Below are 25,537 nucleotides of genomic sequence, written 5' to 3'. Positions count from 1 at the left end.
CTACCTATACCTATGTATCTGCAGTTTATTGTGCTTGTAGTGATCAAGACACTAAATTCAGCAAACACACAATGTTGCTTCACTCTTGCATGCGGCCACCCCCCCTACCCTGAGGGCAGAACTGGAGTCTTGGCAAGGCTCCATGGGATGTGGTCTGAAGGTGCCGTCTTATAAAGGAGGCATGAGCGTCTCAGGGTCGCTCACTCTCCACTCCACAGAATGACTGAAACGACTGCGGCTGCTGCAGAATCAATGAGCTGACTGGAGCCCGCTCTGCACCCCGGGTCCTCTGCTGTCCCTGCTGCCTTTGTCACATCTACATTTTGGGCTGCACTCAAACTGAGATACAGTGTTACCAAAGGAGGCTTGAAAGTAAGTCAGTGTTTTAAGGATTTATTACTACTATAACTACTTTTTGTTGACAGTAACATTGATTGAAATTCTTGTTGCCATTTTTCTTCATAGCTGGGACAAGGATGTTCCCCTCCTTTACATCAGTGCTGCTAGTCACTGCACTGACCAGTGTCTGGGCCCAGGACCACCATGAGGAGAGGAAAACTGCGAAGAAATCCAGAGGCAAACCTCTGGCTGCAAATATTCATGACGGACAAGGTAAGAAAATGAATGAAAAACAAAAATATTCAGTCTTTTTGGAGCTCGTTAAATTGCTGTGATGCATCACTCAGTCTTTTAGGTGGTTTATGTGTGTATGTTTTCCCTAATTTCTATCAAACAAAACCCTAATTAGGATTTATATATGTACACATTGTATAAAGACCTTGAGATTTGTAAGACAAAATGCAAGGTTTTGACATGAAATTCACTGAAAATGTAGTAAATCATTGAAATCACTGAAAGAACAACTTGTTGATGGGTTGTAATGACAATGGAAAGTCCTGCATCTTGTTCTGTGTGCACACAGCCATCCTAGACGAGGACTGTAGCTTGGAGCTCTCCTTCCTCCTGGACAGCTCTGAGAGCGCTAAGGACAACCATGAGCAGGAAAAGCAGTTCGCCATGAACATGGTGGACAAACTCCAAGGGGTTCGACTGCAAACCGGACGCAGCCTGAGTTTGAGGGTGGCCCTGTTGCAGTACAGCAGCCATGTCATTACAGAGCAAACCTTCAGAGACTGGAGGGGCACGGAGAACTTCAAGACCCTGATTGCTCCCATCATCTACATCGGGCATGGAACCTACACCACCTACGCCATCACCAACATGACCAAGATCTACCTGGAGCAATCCAGTCCCGGCAGCATCAAAGTGGCCATCCTCCTCACAGATGGCATTTCCCACCCAAGGAACCCTGACATCTTCTCCGCTGTTGCTGATGCCAAGAACCAGGGTGTCAGGTTCTTCACCCTGGGAATCACTTGGGCAGCCAATGAGCCAGCCAATGTAGCCCAGCTGCGTCTGCTCGCCAGCTCCCCTGCCTCCCACTTCCTCCACAATTTACAGGAGGAAAACATAGTCAACAAAATCGTCACTGAGATTGTGAGTAAAATACCTCGCCTTTCAGCGGAGAGCACTTAGGAGAAAAGTCGTGCATTTGTTTTGACAAATCATCTATTGGGAGTTGACACATACGGGCTTGTTCAGGTATTCATATAGAGATGGAATGACGATAATGCAGCAGAGAGACAAAGGGAAAAAAATGTGTGTGACAGCTCTGGATTTAAGTTTTTCTCCAGAGAATTTACACAAAAAACAAGTTTTTATGAGTTTATCCCCTGGATTTCCTTTAAAGGTGGTTTAGCTTAGCGTCACTTTTAGGAAAAGCTCTCACATCACATTCCTCTATGTGGAAAAAGGTTGGATTTTCTTTACAGCAACACAAAAGTTATGCAATTAATTCCGCTTCATCTCGAGGTGTAGAAGATGCTTAACCTAGAAGTTTTCAGGAATGCTATCTGTCTTTATCAGCTTTTCTTTGTGTTGTGTGTAGCTACATTGAGTTATTATAACACATCTACATATGTAATGAACGAGCAAACCTGATGATGTTTTTCATCAACTTCTCATTTCTTTGCAGACTGGCTTGGCTGACGAAGGAGTAAGTATTACAGTTAACTGATACAGACATTTAATGATGTGTAATTGGGTGAAGATGCCCACTTTGTGTAGGATTGTGTAGGATTACACCCATGACAGCTTAGCAATGTCTCTTCTTTTTGAAGTGCCCTCTGGCTCAGAGATGTGCTTGCGAGAAAGGGGAGAGGGGACCCAGTGGGCCTGCGGTGAGTACCTATCCTCAAACTTTTCAAAATACCCTACAACCAAAGATCAGTTTTCCTTTTGAAGTGTCACAGACATTTGACAGAACAAACGATTTCAGAAATCTGGCTTGGAGAAATCTGACTTAGATCCTGTTATTTCAGGTATGGTAATTGTGCTGTTTTGAACAATCAGGATAACTGTTGCTTCTCCCCCACCCGTACGGCTTGCAGGCATTTGCAAACACACAGTAAGTGGACAGGTGGTGCAGTCCCACATTCTAAAAGCAAACCTATGGCAACAGGAAAAGAAGAGGAGAGACGGTGGATTGTATTTCCCAGAGAAATATGTTTGTACTACTCCATGTGCCCTGTCTCAGCTAGTTACAGTGCATTTCTCATGCAACATAAGATGTCCCCCATGGAAACCAGAGGCACCACATTTAGAGCTCTTCTCCCTATAAAACTGGACCTTTGGCCATCATTAATCTGACATACAACCTCTTCTGCCACCAGGTCAGTGAGACAGGGACACAGGATGAGGGAGTACAGTATGGAGAACCAGATATTCTACTGTTCCTATGGTTGATAGTAGAGGAAGACATTCGCAGCCCCTCTAAGTATCCACAAGCACTTTCAGACATATTTCCAAACTACCGTTCGATCCCCTCTCCTTCTCATAGTGCATTGGTAATGTGAAGCTTTCCAGCGACCGGACAGGTAATCACGTTGCTGACAGACAGCTGCGTGGTCATTAACCAGATGCCTCCTCAGAAAGATTCTTCAAATTCTTACACTAAGACCGAAAGGTTCTCTTAATTACCCTAATTAGTTTAATGGTCTTGATTTCTGGTGAACGGCAACTGAAACTCAGTGTCCAGGTGCAGCTCGAGACAATGACCTCTGACTCTGTGGACAAGACACCTCATGCCCACTAATGGCGTCATCTGTCGTTCAGCCGACAAATCCATGAGCAGACACATTCAGACACGGGCCCAGTATTTTCTCAGCCTGTCTGTATTGCACAGGGTCTTTCTATAGTGGAAAAAAATCTTTGCACTTTGACTTTGCAAACTACGTAGTAATCAAAACCTTTGATTTTCAGGTTATGGGTCCTGAACTTGTGTATTTGTCATTAGTGCATTAATGCATACTGACAGGAGAGAAAAACACTCAGGAGAACAAATGATCTTACTCTTGACCCATATTTTGTTTCGTTCTCCAGGGGAAGAAAGGTCGATCTGGAGATGATGGAACCCCCGGGTTTAAAGGGCAAAAGGTTGGTGGTTTCTGATGGACATATGGGCTATGACATTCTTAGCTGGGGGAGCTTTTTTAACCCCACCTGAGTGCACTCCTAAATTATATGTTTCCGTTTTGGGCCATCCAGAGTCTGTGAATTGGGATCCATTGAGCAAAACTTTAAAAAAAGGAATATATGTGTCATAGTCCATAGTGAACAGTAGTTTGTGGATATTTTTAATATGTTTTTGTTTGTATGTTATTTAAATTTTAAATTTATCATGTTATCTGTGATTATCAATAATATGCATGTTTTGAGTAATTTTGAAGTAACATTAGCTACTGACTCACATTTAGTGAAAAGTATTTATGCAAATATTGAGCATATTATGATCTCTTGCGTCTTACCCTTCACTGATCTCCTGTGGAGTACCCCAAGGTTTAATATTGGGCCCTGTTTTCTATTTTGTATACTTAATCGGTTCTATTTATAGACAATGTTACAACCTTTATTGTTGCACTGATGATATGTAGCTGTAACTTTAAATATGCTTGTTGATCGAGCATTTGACATTGTTTGACACAACTGTGAACAATCTTCAGAACCTGTTTTATTGGTGTTTTAATCTGCTGATTGATTTTATTGGATCTGTTCCTGTATATTTTGCACAATTTTAGAATTTGTTGTTTTAAAATATAAAGTTATATAAAGTTGTTTATAACTGTGTGGTCAGACTCTGAACATCTACAACAGGTTGGACAAACTAACATTGATTAATATAATGAGTCAGTGTAATCCCGTCATATCAGGGGGAAGCAGGATTGAGTGGACTACCTGGACGAGAAGGTGCTGAGGTAAATGCTGATATTTATTACCAAAATAAAGAACATATTCACTACTGTCATATTTGTTTGTTCACACATATTCCATGTTTTCTATTTGCAGGGAAAATTGGGTCTGAAAGGAGATAAGGTATGCAATTCAGGTTTTGACAATGATGATATTTTATTTTGCTGCACATAAAATGGACCTGTGCTGTACTTTCAATCTCTACACAGGGTGAGGGGGGTGATTGTGGAACTCCAGGAATCAAAGGAGACAGGGTACGGTGACACTGCTCATATTGAATATCATGTTTGCAGTTTAAAAAACATTGTATTTGATGTTGTGGCTCATTCTCTTTCCTCCAGGGTCCTGAGGGTGCACTTGGTGCAAGAGGAGTCAGAGGCCTTCAGGTTAGTCATAATTCACGTGTCTTTGTTCATTAAGACTTTATATTGTTTAAACAGTCACACAGAAGAGAACAAAGATGTTTTACCTACAGTCCATGGAAACTCTGGATACTTAAAAGTATGTACAATGCAACTAATTTCAGATAGATAATCATTAACATAGAACAATAGATATATATTAGCATGACAGTACAACCAACTTAACAACAACTACAGTGTCAGTCAACGACAATGTTCATTAAAAACGTAACACTGCAGCAGGTACAAAGCACCTGCCTACCCAATCTCTCTTTACAAGTCAGACAAGTCAAACTAGAGGAAAATTCACTCAATAGCTTAAAACATTACCATATTATGTCAAACATTTCCCCCTATCCATACAGAGTAATGTACAAACCAAATGTCTGGTTGTTTTATAATTAATGGTTGCTTGTTGTCTCTGCCCAGGGCGTACCAGGACCACATGGAGACAGCGGACCAGAGGGCCCTCAGGGAAAGCAGGTCAGCCCCTTTCTGAAGAACTCTCACTTCAACTCATCGTGCACATCTGCTGTGACCTTTACATTTCCTTTTGTGATTAGTTTAAACAAGAGGTTGGCGTTTTACCACCCAGACACTTAACCATCCTGCACAGAGGCCTGTTTGTCTGCTAATAAACCCCTACATGAACATTTGGCAATGAGCCGAAGTCCTCACCATTATTACTGTTATTCACCAACATAGAAAAAACATCATACTAGTGCTTCTCCTGTGTGTATCCTGTTTCTAAATACAGACTGGAAAGTGCCTACAGCATTGTCAGCTTCTCCAACAAGAGCTCCTGTTAAAAACATACATGAGTAGTCAATGTATATGCTCAGTCTTGCCATGCGAAGACATACTTGTAGGTGGTATTTGCAAAGATTAACAGCAATCTTGGTGGTCTCTTTTTAGTGTAATTTGCATTAGATCCAAAAAACAGACTGCTGAAAGAAATGCTTTTATATGTTTTTAATTATATATTTTTTTAGATTAAAAATACATATTTAAATATGATTTTACTATGCCCCCCAACTTAACGGTTATTACAAAGCAATGACTATGACTAAAAAAAGGAATGACTGTTTAGCTAATTATTTTGGTTACATTTTTATGAACAATAAGACAAATTCAACCAGAACGATTACATCTCTTTGTGTCATACATTGAGTGTGATTTGAATGACCTAAAATGACAGATACTATCTTTGAGAACTTTTTTGACCAGAACATTCTTTTTAGTTTGGCCTACTACCTATAGGATACTGATTCTGGCAGGTCTCAGAAACAGGTTAATACTCCTATCCAGTCCACGTCCAATGGAGTGAGCTTCTCGATTGAGAGGCAAAGAGGGAATACAGAATTAAAGAATGACATAAGAGGATGGCTAAGCATAGCAGATTATATATATATACCCAGCAACACCAGCAGACAGGAACAGAAATCAAATGGGATAAAACAAAACACCTGCAGGCAGAAAATCCAGGAAGTTGAACCAAAAAAAACTAAAAACAACAGAGCTTCCACCAATTCTCAATTGTTTGGGGATAAACATTGAGACATTACAGGAGCTTAGGTTTCGTTCATATTTGTCCTGACCTGCAGGAAGAGATCAAATACCTCGCCCACCCCCCAATTTACAGTGCACACAACAGCTGAAAGATTGCATTCATTTGAGCTCCAAAGAAACATCTCGTCTACATGTGTTTGTGTGTCAATCAAGTCTAGTTTTTAATTCCAGTGTAAACTTTTGTCAAGTGTTGTTATTTTTGTCATCACAGGGTGAACGTGGCCCACCTGGCCTTACAGGAATTCAGGGGGAAACTGGTATTGGACTTGCTGGACCAAAAGTAAGTTGTGTGATTGTTTATTTATTGTCGTTTATTTGGGTTGCTGTTATTAAACTAAAACATTATGTAAATCTGCAGGGTGACATGGGGTTCCAGGGAAGGCCAGGACCTCCTGGTCCTCAAGGAGTGGGTGAACCCGGACTTCCTGTAAGTTAATTACCAAACTGTCTATGGCAAATTTTTAAACTGTTTTGTCTGTAATGGCCGTAGTTGTATCATTGTTAAATTCTCTCTAAAATGTACTGATCGGGTGACATATTCAACACTCTGGCTTTGTTTACAGGGACCTCAAGGGCCACAAGGCATTCAAGGGGAGAAAGGACCCCAGGGTGAAGGGTTCCCTGGGTCAAAGGTAGGCCTATTATTTTGACAAATAATAATATCAAACAACAGTAACATTGTCTAGGTCAAACTACAGTATACAGTATAGGTAAGAGATTACAAAGAGATAAATACATTCTTGAAGGTAGAACAGAGTAAGCAAAGACCCCTCTAACCCCTGCACTGATGATTCTGTCAAGCTGCCCTTGAAGAAAGCTTTTAACCTCTAGTGAAGCTGCTGAAGTAATGGATCAGGGGTAAATATGTGAAACAGCATTAATCTAATCTCTACAGTGCCTCTGGAAATGTAATCAAAGCCCATTTTAAGTAGAAAATCAAATATCTGAAGAACCAGAGCTTGAACCACTGTAATAACTCTCCAAGGTGTCATATTTGACAGGAAACATCAAAAGAACAGCAGCAAGTGAATACAATTTTTTTTCTTGGCTTCAGGATAGTTGGCATCACGCTCTGTTGATCTTTAAGTCTTACTACAAGTTAATCCTGTCGAGTCATGTTGCCTGTGTTTACTTCTGTGTCACTTCTGTATTAACATGATATCCATATAAAATAAGGGGCAGCAGACATTCTGTAAAACGCAAAACAGAGATTTCTCAACCAATTTGTTTACAAGCAGTTGTTTCATTACTACTTGATCTAAATAACTACCTGCTCTAATTGTTAAAAACCCATTTGCATAAATACCACATAGATTCATTGTTGGATCCTGAAAGTAATGGGACATCAGCTGCCAGTGTGTGTGGCTGGCATTGCTCATAGAAAAATGCTTCCAGGCCTAAAATTAACATAGAAACACAGTGTGCTGACAGTCTTCCTGATCTTTCAGTGTAATTGTAGGTAACAGGGGCATTCTGCAGTTCATGGCCCACATCTGTCAAAACCACATCTCACTCTGTTCCAACTCAATGGCTCACAGCTCAGATGTTTATTCAAGCCTTGCAGCTGATGTGTTAAACCTGTAAAAAAAATTATTTTCCCATGCTGCAACATGCCTCACAATGGAACATTGTATTTTACAATGGACAGCAAACTCCTCATTCAGAAGGATACAGCAGGGAGTCAACTAGAGTTTTAACGTCACATGCAAGACTGGACGCAATAGGATGAGGCTCACTGAGTAAAATATACATGAGGATTATAAATGACAGCAACATGTCTCATTTTTACTGCGGCCCATGACAGAGCCTGTGAGTAAATCTGACAATGTAAGGAACATAATTATGAGGTTCTTGAGGAAATCTTTTGGACACTTTTATTGGTCGAAGGAAGCTCTCTGAAAATGATCGCTGGGAAATGTCCTCAAGCAACTACACATCTGTTCGACCTGTGCCAGACTTCCTGGCTGTTGTAAGTTTTACTTCTCCGCTCACTTCTACATCTTGTAAAAGGGGGATCTCTCACATGTTCTCAGATCAGGTTGGTTTGTCTGTAATTTCATTAGACTTGGATTGCTTGTTCAATTCCTATCATCAGCCCCTTGCACTTCATTATTCACGGGCAGTGGAAAAAGTTGAAGAATCACAAAGAAAGTTGAAAAAAAAAACAGTATCATTCCTTGTGCATAGGATCACTGTGCATCAATCATAAATTGCTAACAGGAGCCAACATGCTCTTTCTTCCATACTCTCTTCACTGAGAACAATGCAAATTTGGCTTTGACCCAATCTCAAGAGGCTGTGATGTAACTGACAAACATGACCTGATTTTGTTTCCACAGGGTGATCGGGGGCTCCCAGGACAGAGGGGGCCAAGGGGACAGCAGGGTGCAGGAATCAAAGGAGAAAGGGTGGGTTCTAAATGTATAATCTAACAAAGAATATTCACTGCTGCACACAAAAAGGCATAAATGAAATACACAAAAGAGCCCAAATGTTCTCCCAGCTCTTTGAAACACTAGATGGAGACAAGAGGAGATTAGGGAGACCTACATTAAACATCTGGTTAATATGGAAAAGTTTAAAGTTAATGGTGGTAAAGAGGGGCTACACCATGTGCTATAAATACTGTGTGACTATAAAGGTAATACATATCAGCCACAGTATTAGAACTACCCACTATAATATTAGACAGCTGGTTTCAATGTTGTGGCTGGTGTCTGTAGTATAATTAGAGGGAACCACTAGCTCTGGGAGGTGCTGTAGAAAGTTTTTTTAAAAAGTGCCATAATTTTTCTTAACTCCACAAAGTGACATGTAGTCCATGGGTAGGCTATGACAAGAACTCTTTTTGTGTGCAATACAACCCTGTGTATGTGCCTGTTTATGTTGTTTTATGTTGTCTCTTTATGTTGCCTTATGTAATGACTCTATGTCTTTCATTTTTACTTGTTTTTATGATTGTCTTCAAGTGGTCATTTATTGGCAAGCTGAAGAAAATTTCCACTTTGGTGGATAATAAAGTTCTGAGTCAGTCTCAGCTGTCAATCAAAACATTTCACCCCGTTTTTATATCATCAAATTAATAATTAAAACCACATTTTTTGAAAAAATGAGCAGTTCAACAAACAGCAGTGTGATAAGAATCACACTAAAATGACAGAAATCGTCTTTGCAAAAAAATTGTTTTGTCAAATTTACTTTTTAGTTTGGCTCTTGTTCCTTCCAATGACTTGAGGGAGGATGGGTGTGATTTAGCTTTACTTTTGGGGTGCTTTCTTGTCGTCCATCTTTATATACAGTTTAGGGTATTGACCTGTCAATGGTGTTTTACTTCTAGGGTGAACTGGGGCCTCCAGGTCCTCTTGGGCCACCTGGACTGACAGGAGTCGGCATACAGGGAGAAAAGGTCAGCAGGATAATGTTCTCTAAATGTTTAAAAAGTTGTGTATCTCATGTCTCTGTCACACTCTTATATACAAACAAATGCAATAGTAGAACATCCTGTAATTATATTCCTCTACTCTTTATTGTTACACAGGGAACTGAGGGTCCAAGAGGTCCACCAGGAGTCAGAGGGCTACCAGGAGAAGGTTTATCTGGACCTAAGGTTTGTTAAAACACCTGTAAAATTCAAGAGTCCATTTGCTTATTTGGTCAAATTAATATGTGAAAAAATACAACAGTATATATAGAGTACCAAGCAGCAGATATGGCAAGATGGATGAGTGTACAGATTTAGACCTTTCACAGGATTATACGCCACAGTGCGAATGGTTAAATAGATAGTAAACATTCGGTATATTTGAAGTGACCATTCTTGTTGGCTGTGTTAAAGGGGAAGTCAGAAGAGTTATACAGGCTTATGTTCTCAGGGTAAAGATTGATCTTGATGCTGCGTTACATTTTTAATGATGACCCATGCCATTTTGCTGTTTCTATTTCTAGGGAGATCAAGGTTTACCAGGAGAGCAGGGAGGTACAGGAGAGAGAGGCATTGGTGACCCTGGTTCAAAGGTAATTCAACACGTCTTTAACAAAACAATTTGATATATTACTGCCCGTGGACCGAATCTATGAATCTATTTGTTGCTTTTACAGGGAGAGCCTGGAGCAGCTGGTTTGGGTGGGCTGCCTGGTCTTCCAGGAGAGGATGGAGCTCCAGGACAGAAGGTACAGTTTTTAATCCAATTTAGTGGAAAACCTCTACTGTGTAACCCAATTTCCTCTTTGTATCTGAACCATACCGTCCTTCCCTTTGTCCACTGACTTACAATGAAAAACAAGATTATTTCCAGAACTCTTTGTGTTGAAAAGATTGTTTCTTCATCTCTTCTAATGTTCCTCTTTTAGGGGGAGCCTGGTTTACCTGGTTCAAGAGGTCCTGAGGGAGCACAAGGAATTGGCATTCAAGGGGAGAAAGTATGATCTAAATTATACCATAGTAGTTCACATTTTTTATCTGGTGAAATGCTAATCAGATAATGTATGGTTCTGTCCAGGGTGACCAGGGTATGAGGGGTATCCGTGGGTTACATGGGCCTCCAGGGATTTCAGGACCCTCTGGACCAAAGGTAAGAATTAATGTGGTATTTTTCTATGGTATGATAGCTTCCTCCTACAACCAAAAACACACCTGGTATTGGTATCTGAAGTATTGTCAATAAAGAGGATGTTCCGTCTCTAACCATTTCTTACTTTCCAGGGAGAACGTGGAATACCAGGTCATCAGGGCATCCCAGGTCAGCCAGGACGGTCTATATCCGGTCCAAAGGTAAATGAATAAACACTTATCATCTACCTTGGCAGTTAGACCACACATTTATAACCACACATCCCAAGGAATTTCCAGATAGTGTCTGATGGGATGTAATACAACCAAACACTGTTGCAGCCAAGAATCAATTTGACTTGACTGTCCTGTCTTCAGGGTGATCAAGGTCCTATTGGGCCCCATGGTCCTGTTGGGGAAACCGGCCTTGGACTGCCCGGTCCAAAGGTAAATACCATTATTCTTTTATTTTAGAGTGTTTTTAGAACTTTGAAAACCATGTTTGCATGGACTGCAACATGTTATTGGTCTTCATCAATGAATTTTGTTTGACCAGGGTGATCATGGTCATCCAGGTTTACCGGGTCCACATGGTCCAAAAGGAGAAGGCTTTCCTGGCCCTGTGGTTTGTATCACCAACCAAAAATTAATATAAATAAAAACCCTGTGGATGTTGGCACAGTCTGAACTAATTTAAGCATCATCTTTTAGGGTCCTCCAGGCCTGCCAGGCTTACCAGGAGAATCAGGCCCAGAGGGAATTGGAATTCCTGGTCCCAAGGTTTGTGTCAAGTCTAAGAGTTGTTGTTTTTGTTGGTTGTTTGACGTTCTGTTTGATATTGTCATGTCTATTCTAGGGTGATGTTGGGTTTAGAGGATTGCCAGGTTTGCCTGGTCCACCTGGGGAGGGCTTACAAGGTCCACCGGTAAGAAACATTATTGGACATTGAGATACAAACCACTCAAATCAATTTAATTACAATTGATAGTATAATCTGAGTCCCGACTAATATATAATCATATAAACCACTCACCATATACTATTTGATCATTGACTAAATGCAAGTTGGTCGTAAACAAGTCTCTTGATTACTTTCAAAACTTTGTTTAAAGGGTAATGTTGGGAGATCAGGACCCCCTGGTTCAATTGGACCTCAAGGCGAAGGCATTCAAGGTCCAAAGGTAAATGATTGTGGTTTACAGTTTATGGAAAAATTTCATTACTGACATTTACCAATCTTCTCATAATCAAGTTTGTTTCACAGTTTTACTTCCTTGTAACAAGTGTGAAGCAATAGGATTTAATTCATTATTTCTGACAAGTTACACAGTAGAGAACTGTCTGACGAACTAGCTGCAGGACAAATCATAAAAGTAATTTAAGATCTTTCAAGTGTTTGGATGAATGTGTCCCATGTACAGTCAGTCTACAGTACAGTCTAATTTCAGGGAGAGCCTGGATCTCAAGGTATGACTGGGCCGAGAGGTCCACAAGGAGATGGCTTTCCTGGGCCTAAGGTGAGACATTTCTATGTAGCTTTCAAAAATGGAATGACATGTGATTAAGCAGTCTTTGACTAGACTGACAATACTCTCCTTGTTACAGGGTGATCGTGGATTACAGGGTGAGAGGGGAATGAAAGGTTTAAAAGGAGAATTGGGAGATCCTGGAGTCGCTGGTGAAGCAGTAAGTACTGACATTGCCATTTTTACTTTACTAACTGTATGAATGTGATCGTTCATCAGATCGTTCATCAGATGAAATCTTCAGAAGGCCTTTTCAATTAAATGTCCTTGTATAATGCACTGAGGAAGTACAATTAAAAATTTGTAAAATTTATGCTTTTCATAATCCAGAACAATCAGGTTATAGTGTGTGTGTGTGTATAGCACATGGAAGCAATTATACTGTCAAAATAATTGGTTTGATACAATAATAATGAAATACAGAATAACAATAATCATGATTAGCATTACTAACCTATGACATAGAAACTGAACTACTTACCACAAATTGAAAACTTTTCTCAAATCCCAGGGGAAGCCAGGAGCAAAAGGAGAAACAGGCCTGACGGTAAGTTTATAAATTCAATGTTTGACCACTCAACAAAGTATAGGGATTTGATACTAATGAGAATGTTCCATGTTTTACAGAGAGAAGACATTATTAAGCTGATCAAAGAAATCTGTGGTAAGACCACTAGTCAGCTCTAGTTAAACTATTGTCCATTGTTACAGAGCTGTTCATGCTACTGTATATTTTGCCCTTAACTAGCATTGGGTAACGTACAGTACTGGAGACCCTGATAAACGAGTTTCTATAAAAATGCTTGTGAGACAAGCTAAAACCTATGGACCTTATTTTTTTTCAGGATGTGGCATCAAGTGCAAGGAGCGGCCCATGGAGCTTGTGTTTGTAATCGACAGCTCAGAAAGTGTCGGCCCTGAGAACTTTGAAATCATCAAAGACTTTGTCACACGGCTGGTGGACCGCACCACAGTTGGTCGAAACGCCACCAGAATCGGATTGGTCCTCTACAGTCTGGAGGTCCATTTGGAATTCAACTTGGTTCGCTACATGAGCAAACAGGATGTCAAGCAGGCGATCAGGAAAATGCCTTACATGGGTGAGGGCACCTACACTGGCACCGCCATCCGAAAAGCCACTCAGGAGGCTTTTTTCAGCGCTCGGCCTGGAGTCAGGAAAGTGGCCATCGTCATCACCGATGGTCAGACCGACAAGCGAGAGCCTGTTAAGCTTGACATAGCTGTGAGGGAGGCCCATGCTGCCAACATCGAGATGTATGCACTGGGGATCGTCAATTCGTCTGATCCTACGCAGACTGAATTCCTGAGGGAACTCAACCTCATTGCCTCTGACCCCGACAGTGAACACATGTACCTTATTGATGACTTCAACACACTACCAGGTGATATTCACAGCCAGATGTTGTAAATATTATTCCTTAAGCTGTGTCTTCATGAGAACATAACACTAATTGTTGTCAACCGACAGGTTGTAAAGTTGTAAATTAACAGAACTGATTTCTTTTTTTTTTCAGCACTGGAGTCTCAGCTCGTCAATCAGTTCTGTGAAGATGAAAACGGCGCAATCTTTTACAATCGCATCGCAAATGGCCACTGGAACGGCAACAATGGGCATAGTGTCAATGGACACAATGGACACAATGGATATAATGGCCATGGTAATAATGGTTATGTTTATGGAAACAATGGATATGGGAACAATGGAAATACTTATAACTACCAAGAGGAGATTCAAAACCAGAGACGCACCAACCACCGCGGCCCTGGAGACACTTTCACTCTGCCCATCAGTGCTGATCCTCTCCCTATTCAGGTCTTGCTGAAACACCAAGTTTGTATCCCTGAAAATGCTTTTTTTCTCTCCTGATTGTTCAAAATTTATCTCTGGTAAAAAAAATGTTATGTTGTTTTACTCTAGGTGGTGGAAGAGGATGATGGTGAAGATTTAGACATCAGAGCCCAAGTGCGGAGCAGCAGCACAGCGGCTGTTGTTAACAAAACAACATTGCCTGAGCCTTCTGTGAGAGAAAGCTTTGTCCCCAATGGTGTAGTCATATCATCTTCTTCCTCCTCATCCTCATCAGCAAAGTCTTCGTCAACGCTGGGTTCAGTTTCATCCTTAAACTCTAATCAACTGCAACCAGTGGTGACTCCAGTACTGCCTGAAGGTGAGAACGGCACTCCTGCTCAGTAGACCTTTTTCACAGGGAACATTCTGACATGATAGTGCCATCTTCAATGTTATAGACACAAGCCAAGATATCTGATATGAAAAGACATGGCCCTAAGTTGTGTACAACATTCTGCAATAATGTATACTAACAGCATACAGATTATGTAAAAAGATCTACTGCAAACAAAATTATGTGTGCAGGTTAGACTTTATACGTGTATAGGCAGATTTGGTATACAAAAAGAATATGAGTATAGTATGCTATACATATATATACATATATATATAGTAAACTAAAAACTGTATATTCTATATAGTACAACTGTAGAAGTTGTATGTAAATATATAGGTATACATTCACAATAGTATGCAATATAGTATAAAGAAAGAAAGGAATTCTGGTATAAATACAAATTTGCAGCATTTATTTTACATTCTGGATGGTGTTGTAGAGTCTGACAGCTGAGGGATTGAAGGACCTGCAGAAGCGTTCCTACTTGCACTGTGGGTGCAGCAGTCTGCTGCTGAAAGAGCAGCTCGGGGCCCTTACATGACACTGTCATGACACTGTCATGACACTGTCATGTACAGGGGTGAGAGGTGTCCATGATGGAATCCAGCTTCACTTACACCCTTCTCTCACCTACTTTCTAAGTGGAATCCAGAGGGCAGTCCAAGACCGAGCTGGCTCTCCTAACCAGTTTATTTTTACTTTTGTGTTTTGTTGTTTCATCACCTCCAACAATCTGTGTAGTGTTCCAGCTGTGAGCAACTCCCCCATTTCCTTTGTGCATTGCTCTTTATACCAAAACCTGCTTACCAAATTATTTGGTACACCTAGTGAAAACTAGTGCAGTCAAGCACAACAACCCTACAATAGATCCCACATCAGTGACGGTTAAAATGCTCTGTTTCAGTTAAAACTGTTAAGTGAGCAGTTTTAATACAACTGCATGGTCATTTTGGAGGCTGCAGATTGTGCTTCTGTTCTATACTAACAACACATGTGTATCTCACTCACCATTTCTCCTGCAGAGGCCACTATTCCTGGTTCCCGCTGTAACCTCAACCTGGACCAAGGTACCTGCCGGGACTACATTATCCGCTGGTACTATGACAAAAAGGCCAACTCCTGTGCACAGTTTTGGTATGGAGGCTGTGGCGGAAATGACAACCGTTATGAAACAGAGGATGAATGCAAGGAGACTTGTGTCCTATCCAGAACAGGTGACAGTTAGAGATTTTGTAACAGCAAATATATTACGATTGTTGTCTTATTATTCTTATTCTTATCTATCTGTTACACTTCTCTGTCTCTAGCTGGATAAAAGGAAGAAAGGAAGAAACAGAACGTGACAGAAAGTGGACATTTCTCTTCTACATTCTGCTGATTTGTTCTTTTAACATGTTCAAAAATGTCATGCACTTTTGTCACGCAAATGTATTTTTTGGTCAAATAGCAAAGCCGTGTTGGATAGTCATGACAAATTAATCAAATGATGACAGGTGCCAGTATGTTGCTGTTTGAACTTACTGACTAATTAACTTCTACAAAAACTGACTGTATTACCTCAAAGAAATTGGACAGAAGAGAAAAAAGTCTTTATTCTCGCTGTTCTGGGTTCAAAGTGACAACTTCAGGGAATTTACCTGAGCTAAAAACTAATCTATAAAATAAGTTATGGTTTAGATTTGCCTCTTGGACCCATATGCTTTACATACACTGAATATATTTCTAACAAGATAGTGAATAGTGAGATGTTTGTTTACATTATGTTGATATGCTGAAATACGTCCTGACTTTTTTTGTGTGCATTCTTTCTGTTACTTTTGCAACATGTCCATTCGGGTTAGTACCTGGCAGCTGTAATAAAGGGTAGTGTCCTGTGGGTACTGTTTTCAGAGGTCTGGTGAGAGTGTCATCTTATTGAAGCATTCTGAAATCAATCAATTTAAAGGCCTGTCTACTTGGGCAGCATGTGTGTAATTGTTTTGTATGTTTTTTAATAATAAAATATAAAATAAGAGTGGTCGAGTGTTTCATATGTGCTTGTTCAGCAAAGTATCACTAATACCAATATTATATTAAAACATTTGTGCACCCTTCTTTAAGGTTCCAAGTATTAGTGTTAGATATAGTTTTTGGACACTTTTAGTTTTATACAAAATAAATACACAATACAGAGAAATAAATGTTTTGGATTCTTAGTAATGAAAAGTACCCATTGCTTAACTTAAATTGCTTTGAAAGCTTGAAATCTAATTTCATTGTTTAAACTAAGTTCTGAAGCCTTGCATAATGTTTTGACACATACATACATAGAGTAAAAGTTTGATTATATTTAAAAAAAAAAGGCTATGTATGTATTTCTACATTTATTTCTGCAGTTATTTTTATTTCATTGAAGAGTTATTGAGTCTTTTATCTATTTTTATTTTGACAGTTTGATTCCGTCATATGTTTGTCCCTCTCGTCCTGCCGTCTGTTGCCACGGTGATTATGACGCTACAGGCTCGCTCAGATTAGCCGATTAGCTAACCGAGTGGTCGTTTGGCTCGCAGGTAAACCAACCACAGGCTGTTAACGTGGATAAACTAACCTGTGGGATTCAACACCTGTGGCCATGGCGTCTGTTTTAGACGCTCTGTGGGAAGACAGAGACGTGAGATTCGACATCACAGCGCAGTAAGTTTACGCTGAATTTCTCCCTCGTAGCAGCTGGTTAGCTCAGCTAGGCTACATGGCCTGCTGTGTCGTGTCGTATGAAGAGCAGACATGCAGATGTTAGGATTGTAACTGTATAACACACCGACCTGTCTATCGACGTGTCGCTGTTCACAGGCAGATGAAAACCCGTCCAGGAGAAGCGCTCATTGACTGTCTGGACTCCATAGAGGACACGAAAGGAAACAACGGAGATCGAGGTAGTTCTCGCTCCCTCTGTGCAACTTGTGTGTGGCTGATCAGAGACTCAATACCTGGTCCTGTCCTTTTTATTTTGCAGGACGATTGTTGGTAACTAACCTGAGGATCATCTGGCACTCCCTGGCCCTGCCAAGAGTCAATTTGTGTAAGAACGGTCAAACGGATTTCTGTATTTGATTCTGAGTCTCACACCAGGAGCTGAATGTTTCTGCCCTCTCTTGGAACTGCAGGGCATAAAAACACTGTTTAAAACAGTTTGCAGCAGAGGATTAATTTTTTTCCCTGTTCAACCCCAATTTAGCATGAATCTCATCTAAATCTCAAGATTCATAAGAAACAATATTTCAATTTCTGAAGAATTAAACAATTAAGTCTCACAAACTTAATGAAAAATACACTGCATGTAATGGCCATTTCTTTTTTTATTTCCAGCTGTGGGTTACAACTCTATCATTAACATCACAACAAGGACAGCTAACTCAGTAAGTAAACCTGGTTTAATTCCTGTAACTATTAAATAGTTTATTCTTATATATTTTATTGTAATATTATGACATATAAATCCACATCATCCATTTTTTCATATGCTGCATTACCTGATATATTGTACTCACTTCCTAAATGAAAACATTTGCCAACCTCGACAACTTTGTAAAATTGTTGTCTGTATTATATATAATAATAATAAATAATCAACTTTACTTACATCACATTCAAAGGGCTTACAAAGGGCTTTTGACAACAAAGTAGTATATTAAAGGCGAATGAAAATGAAAATCTAAGAATTGTTGAATGCTCTTCTCCAGAAACTGAGAGGTCAAACTGAAGCGCTCTACATCTTAACAAAGTCCAACAACACACGATTTGAGTTCATTTTCACAAATGTGGTTCCAGGAAGTCCACGGCTCTTTACTTCTGTCATTGCTGTACACAGGTAAAATAATGCTGTGGAATTATTAAATCCTGTTACATTTCTACTTCAAATATATTTCCTACTCACTGTCTGTCACATGTTTTGTTGCAGAGCCTATGAGACCTCTAAAATGTACAGGGACCTGAAGCTGCGAGCTGCTCTCATTCAAAATAAGCAGCTGAGACTTTTGCCCCGGGAGCAAGTGTATGATAAAATTAATGGAGTTTGGAATTTATCCAGTGATCAGGTACTGGTGCTCATCATGAAACGAGTCTGTTGAAAGGATAGTTAATGTATAGTTTACATATACAGATTCAACTTGGACTAGCTCTAATTATCATATAACAGTAAAACCCAAATATTTTGAGATTTCTGACTTGTAATTGTAATAATTCTAATCATTGCAATAAACAGCATGATGTAAGAAAATGTACTAAATAAAAAAAGCTGCAAACTTAATTAAATGTAAATACAGTGTATACAGTTTGACTCTTATTCCTCTATTTAAGTTACTGTTGTTAATTTGATGTGATTATTGGTAATAAATAGATAACTGAATAAATTTGTGTTACTGGATTTTACCAACTCCTCCGCTGTTGTCTTTCTTTCTTTCTTTCTTTCAGGGTAATCTTGGGACTTTCTTCATCACAAATGTTCGGATCGTGTGGCATGCCAATATGAATGAGAGCTTCAATGTCAGCATTCCTTTCCTCCAAATTGTAAGTATAAAACACTCAATATCAATAAAGATCCAATGGTCAAACCTTCTATTTAACTAATATTTCAGCTTCTAATAAACATTATTTTTATTTTCACAAACAGTTTTCTGCTTCTTTGTCGATAAAATATTTTGAAATGATATCTCTATAAGGACTAGATACTATAATGTAGACAGTAGTGACCATCATATACCATCCCTGTTAACATGTTTCATGTCAGTCACAGATACAACCCATGTACATGAGCTGCTACCAATAATCTTGTTTCTCTTTCAGTTTGAAACTTTGTATTTTTTATGTATTCTTATCTGTCTCCCCTTTAAGTGGTCTATCAGAATAAGAGACTCAAAGTTTGGCCTGGCTTTGGTGATAGAGAGTTCACGTCAGGTAAAGTTTTATTTTCATGTCATTCACCTCCACTGATCATAAAACAATGATTGAATAGTAATAATAGGAGATCCTTCTCGGATCAATTCATCTATGAACATACTTTGTCTGTTTTGGTTTTAGAGTGGTGGCTACGTGCTTGGATTTAAGATCGACCCTGTGGATAAGCTTCAAGACGCCCTGAAGGAAATCAACTCATTGCATAAGGTTTACTCTGCCAACCCTATCTTTGGAGTGGACTATGAAATGGAAGAAAAGGTAGGAATACCTGACTTAAATAATAAATAATAAATCTAAACTTTGAAAAAACGTTTAAAAGGTGTAATATATGATGTCATTTTTAAAACCAGATTTATTTAACCTAGATCCTCATTAATGTTTTTGATAGTTTTCCATATGTTCAGCTGATCTTGTTGTCATAGCGCTGTTTGTCCTGACTATGATTACAGCCCCAACCCCTGGAAGAACTCACCGTGGAACAGCCCCCTGATGATGTGGAAATTGAGCCTGATGAGCAGACTGATGCTTTCACTGTGAGTGTGTCTGTTCGCCACCACGACACTCCTCTGGGAGTCAGTGGTTTAGTTTTCAGACTCTCAGAATAGCTGTTAGCTAATGCCCCTCAGCTGAATGAACAAACATGAATTTATGTTGCCTAGTGCTCCTGTTTGTATAGGGTGGAGCTCATCACACAACTATAACCTATTATCACAGACAGTTAGTGGTCCAGCTAATTGAATATGTTTATGTTTGTTTCCTTTCAGGCCTACTTTGCTGATGGCAATAAGGTAAGCTGTCAGAATATATTTTAATTAATAATGATAATCAACATCATTGAGTATGTTGTAGAGTATTCTAAACTTAACTTGTTCATTGTTTTTTTTCAAAGCAACAAGACCGTGAGCCAGTTTTCTCTGAGGACCTGGGCCTCGCCATCGAAAAGCTAAAAGATGGCTTCACACTTAATGGACTGTGGGAAGTCATGGGCTGAAATAATGTACAAGTACATTGTGTCATTATTCAGAAAATAATGTATCTATTTATAGCTCAGGTAAAAAGTTATACAGCTCATCCATGCATATTTTTCATAATGAGAAAAGACAATATCATGTGTGAAGAATTTATTGTGGAGTAATTTGTATAAAATATATTTTATCGTCATGGGTAGAATGTGAAATATAAAGTTTGTACAGTTTTAGAGCTAATAAATACATGTATTTAAATAAATTATATAGAGGACTTTTTTGTCAGTATTTAGGTGTTTTTTGTTTTTTCAAAAATATATTTGTTGAGTTTTGATAAAGTAACAAGCAAACAAAAGAGAAAATAAGATTTAAAAAGTAAAACAATATTTAAATATATATATATAATTACATAAAATGTGCAGAAACATACATATAAGAAATGCCAATTGTAAACTCATCAACAAAGATTAGTAAAATACAGTACAATAATAATGAGGTAAGAATTATTTTCAATAAATAATTTGATGACGGTCAAATAATGAATTAAATATAAAATAACAAATAATCAAAAAGGCCAGGTAGCCCTCTGTAAACCTACTCACAGTTACACAATATTTATTTTTCAATGTATCAGACAAAATTCATTTGTATGGGGAAGGAACACAATGATCTCAACAAAGCTGCACAAGCATTTAAAAAATGTGAAAGGAAGACAAACTGTCACCTGCTGCAACAGCAGCTGTTCACTGTCCCTGTCCACGTGTTAGGTAACTTCCCAGTAGATGTACTGAACTACACACAAACATTATATCACACACTGTAAGGAAACAGTCATTTCCATGAGAGGATTGTGACTCACTACACACTTAGAAGTACCTAGAACACTCTTGACTGTGGTAAATACCAGCCATATCCATCATCATGCCCAGTAGAGCACATGGTCCTGACATTGTGTTAAGCGTGTGGTGCTTTTACTATGTTCTTTGCTCAAATTCTTTTAAGAATATATTTTAATTGTTCTAGTTAGACAGGAGTAAATCGAGTGAAAAGATCAGTGGCTATTTCTGTGGCGCCGTACAACAATGTTGTCACTAATCTCCAAGGTGACAAGGCCGTCACAGTTGTTTCTGCTCTGTGACAGCTGTGTGAGCTCTCCGATTTGGCCAAGCTGAATACTTTGTGGATGGGGTGGTTGGCTATATTTAGAGAGGCACAGTTATATTGAAGTGGCTTCAGACCTAAGTGCCTATAGTTCTGTCTTCACAAGCTGGGACAGTCGGTCCAGGTCTCATCTGCTCATCCACTTCCTGTCCTGAGAGAATGGATCCCCAAGGCCTGAGGGAAGATCTGCGTTTGTTTCAGAGCACTCTGCTCCAGGACGGACTCAAAGAGCTTCTGAACGAGAATAAGTTAATCGACTGTATCTTAAAAGTTGGAGACAGGAGCATCCCCTGCCACCGGCTCATTCTGGCAGCATGTAGTCCTTATTTCCGGGAGCTTTACTTCGCTGAGGATGGCAAGGATTTGAAAAAATCTGAGGTTGTTCTCGAGAACGTGGATCCCAATGTAATGGAGGTGATTGTGAACTACATGTACTCAGCAGACATAGACATCAATGAGAACAATGTGCAGGATATTTTGGTTGTTGCCAATCGCTTCCAGATCCCCTCGGTGTTCACGGTCTGTGTGAACTTCCTGCAGAAGCATCTATCAAAGAAAAACTGCCTCGCCATCTACAGACTGGGACTGATGCTGAACTGCGCCCGATTGGCACTGGCAGCTCGAGATCACATCGCAGATCGGTTTGAAACCATTTCCAAGGATGAGGATTTCTTTGACCTTTCTCCTCCTGAACTCCTTGCTATTATTGGAGCAGATGCACTAAATGTGGAAAAGGAGGAAATGGTGTTTGAGACTCTCATGAAGTGGATCAGGAAGGACAAAGAGAAGCACTTGAAATCCTTGGTAGAGGCTTTCGATTGCATTCGCTTCCGTTTGCTCCCAGAGAAGTACTTCAAGGAAAAGGTAGAGAAAGATGACCTCATCAAGGCCGATCCAGAGCTTCTCAAGAAAATCAAAGTCATCAAGGAAGCCTTTGCTGGGAAGCTGCCCGAGAAGAAAAAGGGACAAGATGGTGAGGAAGGAGAGGAAGGAGAGGAGGAAAAGTTGCCTGGCTACCTGAACAATAGCCGCAGATATGGCATGTATGCCAAAGACATGGTGCTGATGATCAATGACACTGCTGCTGTGGCCTACGACAGCCAGGAGAACGAATGCTTTCTCGCTGCGATGTCTGAGCACATCCCACGAAACCATGTCAGTCTGACATCAAAGAAGAACAACCTGTATGTGTTGGGTGGACTCTTTGTCGATGAAGAAGACAAAGAAAACCCGTTGCAATGTTACTTCTACCAGGTAGGAGAAACTGGAGGTTGTGCATATAATCAATGTTCCCTTTCGGCCGGTAAACTCGGTACTACACATTAGTATAGGGATTTTGTCCTTGTACCGAGTGTATCCACTGAAAGGCAACATTTAATTTTCATTAGATTATATTCAGTTTGATGGGCTTTGTTTTAACAAATATCTCAAAATGTGTCTTACAGTTGGACAGTCTTTCTTCTGAATGGATCGCTCTGCCACCAATGGCCTCCCCCAGGTGTCTCTTCGGTATAGGGGAGTTTGAGAATCTCATCTTTGCTGTAGCAGGAAAAGATTTACAGTCCGACGAGTCGCATGACACAGTTATGTGTTATGACACTGAGTAAGTTCAGCTCGTCAGACATTTGGTTGTTAATTCAATGGATTCTTATTGAAAGCATTTTGTAGTTACATATGCTTTGTTACTTTATCTGCACTTTTAGAAAAATGAAGTGGACTGAGACAAAAAAGTTGCCCCTGAAGATCCACGGCCACTGTGTTGTCTCTGAGAACGGGCTGGTTTACTGTATCGGAGGCAAAACAGATGACAAGTAAGACCGCAATGTCAGAGCAATAAATATGAAGTCAAGATGTGATTTTCACTGTATGCTTACCCTTGTTGAAATCATTTTATCTCACCGCTAAAGTAAATCAACCAATAAGATGTTTGCATACAACCACAAGAGGTCAGAGTGGAAGGAGGTGGCCTCCATGACGACGCCCAGATCGATGTTCGGAGCAGTTATCCACAAAGGGAGAATTATTGTGGCTGGAGGCGTCAATGAAGACGGACTCACAGCTGCCTGTGAAGCCTATGACTTTGCAACCAACAAGTATGCAATTTTATTGTTAAAGTTAGGATGGACTCTTTAAAGTGGGTTCTTATTTGGATATGTTTTTGGCTCGCTCTAACATTTCCAGGTAAAAGTAAACAAAGTAATCATTTTTAGTTTCTCTTCCCTTTAGTGGGTTATGAAGTTTGTAATGTGTCTGTAAAAAGGGGGAGTCTGGTTTGGGTCCGTCAAGTTAGCCAAGCCCAAAAAGCCTCAGTAAAGAATAAACGGAGGAGTTGCAGCTATGGGCATTATGAGGAAAGTGATGCATTTCCTGAATATTAGAGCATCTAAGCCTTTTCAAATAATAACCCAGATTACAATTGTTAATCTGAATATGAGCAGATTATGTCTCCTTTAAGTGTATGCATCAGACTGCAAAACAAATACTATTTAAGATTTTGTTCTTGTGACATTTTTATCTTTAAATATAACATTCAAATCAGTTTCAGGTTATTAAATGTTGCAGTTGTGTAAATCAGAAGTCAACAACCTTTTGGGTTTGTGATCCCTCTGCAGTTCACCTGTATAGTCTTAAATCGTCAACCAAAATTCGAGAAATGACAGAAGAAATAAGATTAATTTGTGTCACTGAAATATAGTTTTCTACCATATATAGGCAGAAAGGTGGAGCTTTCACATGAATACAACTGAGTGCACTGTGTTGCAGGTGGTCACCCTTCACAGAGTTTCCCCAGGAGAGGAGTTCAGTCAACCTGGTCAGCTGTGATGGGCTGCTGTACGCTGTCGGAGGCTTCGCTTTGGTGGAGAATGAGAACAAAGAGTGTGCCCCCGGTGAAATCACTGACATTTGGCAGTAAGTGTTTATTAACTTGGTTTATATAACATATTTTATGAATATACTGTGGTAATCAACATGATTTCAGTGACTTTCTTGTACAAAGCAACTCTCTTAACATCTTTTCACTTCTTTACAGGTATGAAGATGACATGAAACAGTGGACTGGAATGATCAAAGAGATGCGTTACGCAGCCGGAGCGTCATGTGTGTCCATGCGTCTAAATGCAGCCAGAATGCCTAAACTGTAATAACAGTGCAGGGACACTCCGGTTTCTGCTGTAGAGGTATCATGTACATCCTCAGAATGGCTCATTGTGGTCTAATGTCATTTTAACATATCACACACATCCTGCTAACTTGTATTTTTTTTTCAATATAAATCATGATTCATCATCAATGATGTCTAACATGGAAGTGTTACTGGGTTTTGGACCAGAAGTTTTTGTTTCAATGGTTTGAATAGAAATAAATATTTTCTGTTAATCTGGAAATGCTCCTCTTCTATTTATCTAAAGTGTGTAGTGTGACTCTTTGGCATTAACAAATCATTGCCCTCTTATTTGCTGCCATGTTAGTTTTATGTTCAACCAAATGTATTATTTTCTAAATATCCATGAGCCTTAGCATTTTGAACAGGGCTCTTAAATATTGGATCTCCTCACTAAGGACATTGAGCCCTGTGTGTGTGTGTGTGTGTGTGTATATATATATATATATATATATATATATATATGTCTGACAAATTTCAATTTCACCCTTTCAAGACATTAGTTCTGTTTTGATACAAGAACAATAACGGGTCAGATGTCTGCTGATGTAAATGTTGGAAGGTTTGTGCAAATTCATATATAACATTAAAAGAAAAGACCTATCTATGTTTCTATACAGGGACTTTACACATTGACTCCCGTTAAAGTAGATTATTTGAATTAGAATAGTAAATCAGATCAATATAACAGTAAATTATATACACACTGTAAACTTTCATTTGTAATAATTACCTTTCAAAGAATTTAAAAACAAA

At 39.5% G+C, this 25,537-nt stretch overlaps 3 protein-coding genes across 4 annotated transcripts; all 3 read left to right on the top strand.

Moving 5' to 3' along the window:
* Positions 1–216: 216 nt before the first annotated feature.
* col28a2a (collagen, type XXVIII, alpha 2a) lies at positions 217–16,574 on the top strand. 2 transcript variants are annotated; one of them, XM_020090161.2, is made up of 36 exons: positions 217–372; positions 466–612; positions 923–1,497; positions 2,036–2,056; positions 2,181–2,240; positions 3,442–3,495; positions 4,269–4,313; positions 4,405–4,431; positions 4,518–4,562; positions 4,650–4,694; positions 5,139–5,192; positions 6,490–6,558; positions 6,637–6,705; positions 6,842–6,910; positions 8,618–8,686; positions 9,616–9,684; positions 9,817–9,885; positions 10,224–10,292; positions 10,377–10,448; positions 10,629–10,697; positions 10,778–10,849; positions 10,981–11,049; positions 11,206–11,274; positions 11,384–11,452; positions 11,539–11,607; positions 11,684–11,752; positions 11,940–12,008; positions 12,276–12,344; positions 12,433–12,513; positions 12,865–12,900; positions 12,981–13,017; positions 13,199–13,756; positions 13,889–14,187; positions 14,293–14,542; positions 15,583–15,774; positions 15,868–16,574. In XM_020090161.2, the coding sequence occupies exons 2-36, from the start codon at positions 477–479 to the stop codon at positions 15,873–15,875; spliced, it is 3,702 nt and encodes a 1,233-aa protein (XP_019945720.2). In that variant the 5' UTR covers positions 217–372; positions 466–476; the 3' UTR covers positions 15,876–16,574. The 2 variants fall into 2 exon arrangements, with proteins under 2 accessions (XP_019945720.2, XP_019945719.2); XM_020090160.2 differs by having other exon boundaries at positions 13,889–14,205.
* A 461-nt stretch (positions 16,575–17,035) lies between these two features.
* Positions 17,036–20,719, top strand: bbs5 (Bardet-Biedl syndrome 5). Its single transcript, XM_069532480.1, has 12 exons — positions 17,036–17,233; positions 17,390–17,472; positions 17,553–17,618; positions 17,906–17,955; positions 18,280–18,407; positions 18,498–18,633; positions 19,010–19,105; positions 19,430–19,492; positions 19,616–19,750; positions 19,942–20,025; positions 20,257–20,280; positions 20,382–20,719. Exons 1-12 carry the CDS (start codon positions 17,172–17,174, stop codon positions 20,481–20,483), a joined length of 1,029 nt encoding a protein of 342 aa, XP_069388581.1. The 5' UTR covers positions 17,036–17,171; the 3' UTR covers positions 20,484–20,719.
* A 682-nt stretch (positions 20,720–21,401) lies between these two features.
* Positions 21,402–25,485, top strand: klhl41a (kelch-like family member 41a). The gene is made up of 6 exons (XM_020089807.2): positions 21,402–22,872; positions 23,064–23,221; positions 23,322–23,429; positions 23,526–23,711; positions 24,382–24,528; positions 24,650–25,485. The coding sequence occupies exons 1-6, from the start codon at positions 21,778–21,780 to the stop codon at positions 24,759–24,761; spliced, it is 1,806 nt and encodes a 601-aa protein (XP_019945366.2). The 5' UTR covers positions 21,402–21,777; the 3' UTR covers positions 24,762–25,485.
* The last annotated feature ends 52 nt before the right edge of the window (positions 25,486–25,537 follow it).

The sequence above is a fragment of the Paralichthys olivaceus genome, chromosome 10, assembly GCF_024713975.1.
Source record: "Paralichthys olivaceus isolate ysfri-2021 chromosome 10, ASM2471397v2, whole genome shotgun sequence".
Taxonomy (NCBI): domain Eukaryota; kingdom Metazoa; phylum Chordata; class Actinopteri; order Pleuronectiformes; family Paralichthyidae; genus Paralichthys; species Paralichthys olivaceus.
The sequence above is the reverse complement of the archived record's forward strand: the minus strand, read 5'-3'. Positions and strand labels throughout refer to the sequence as shown.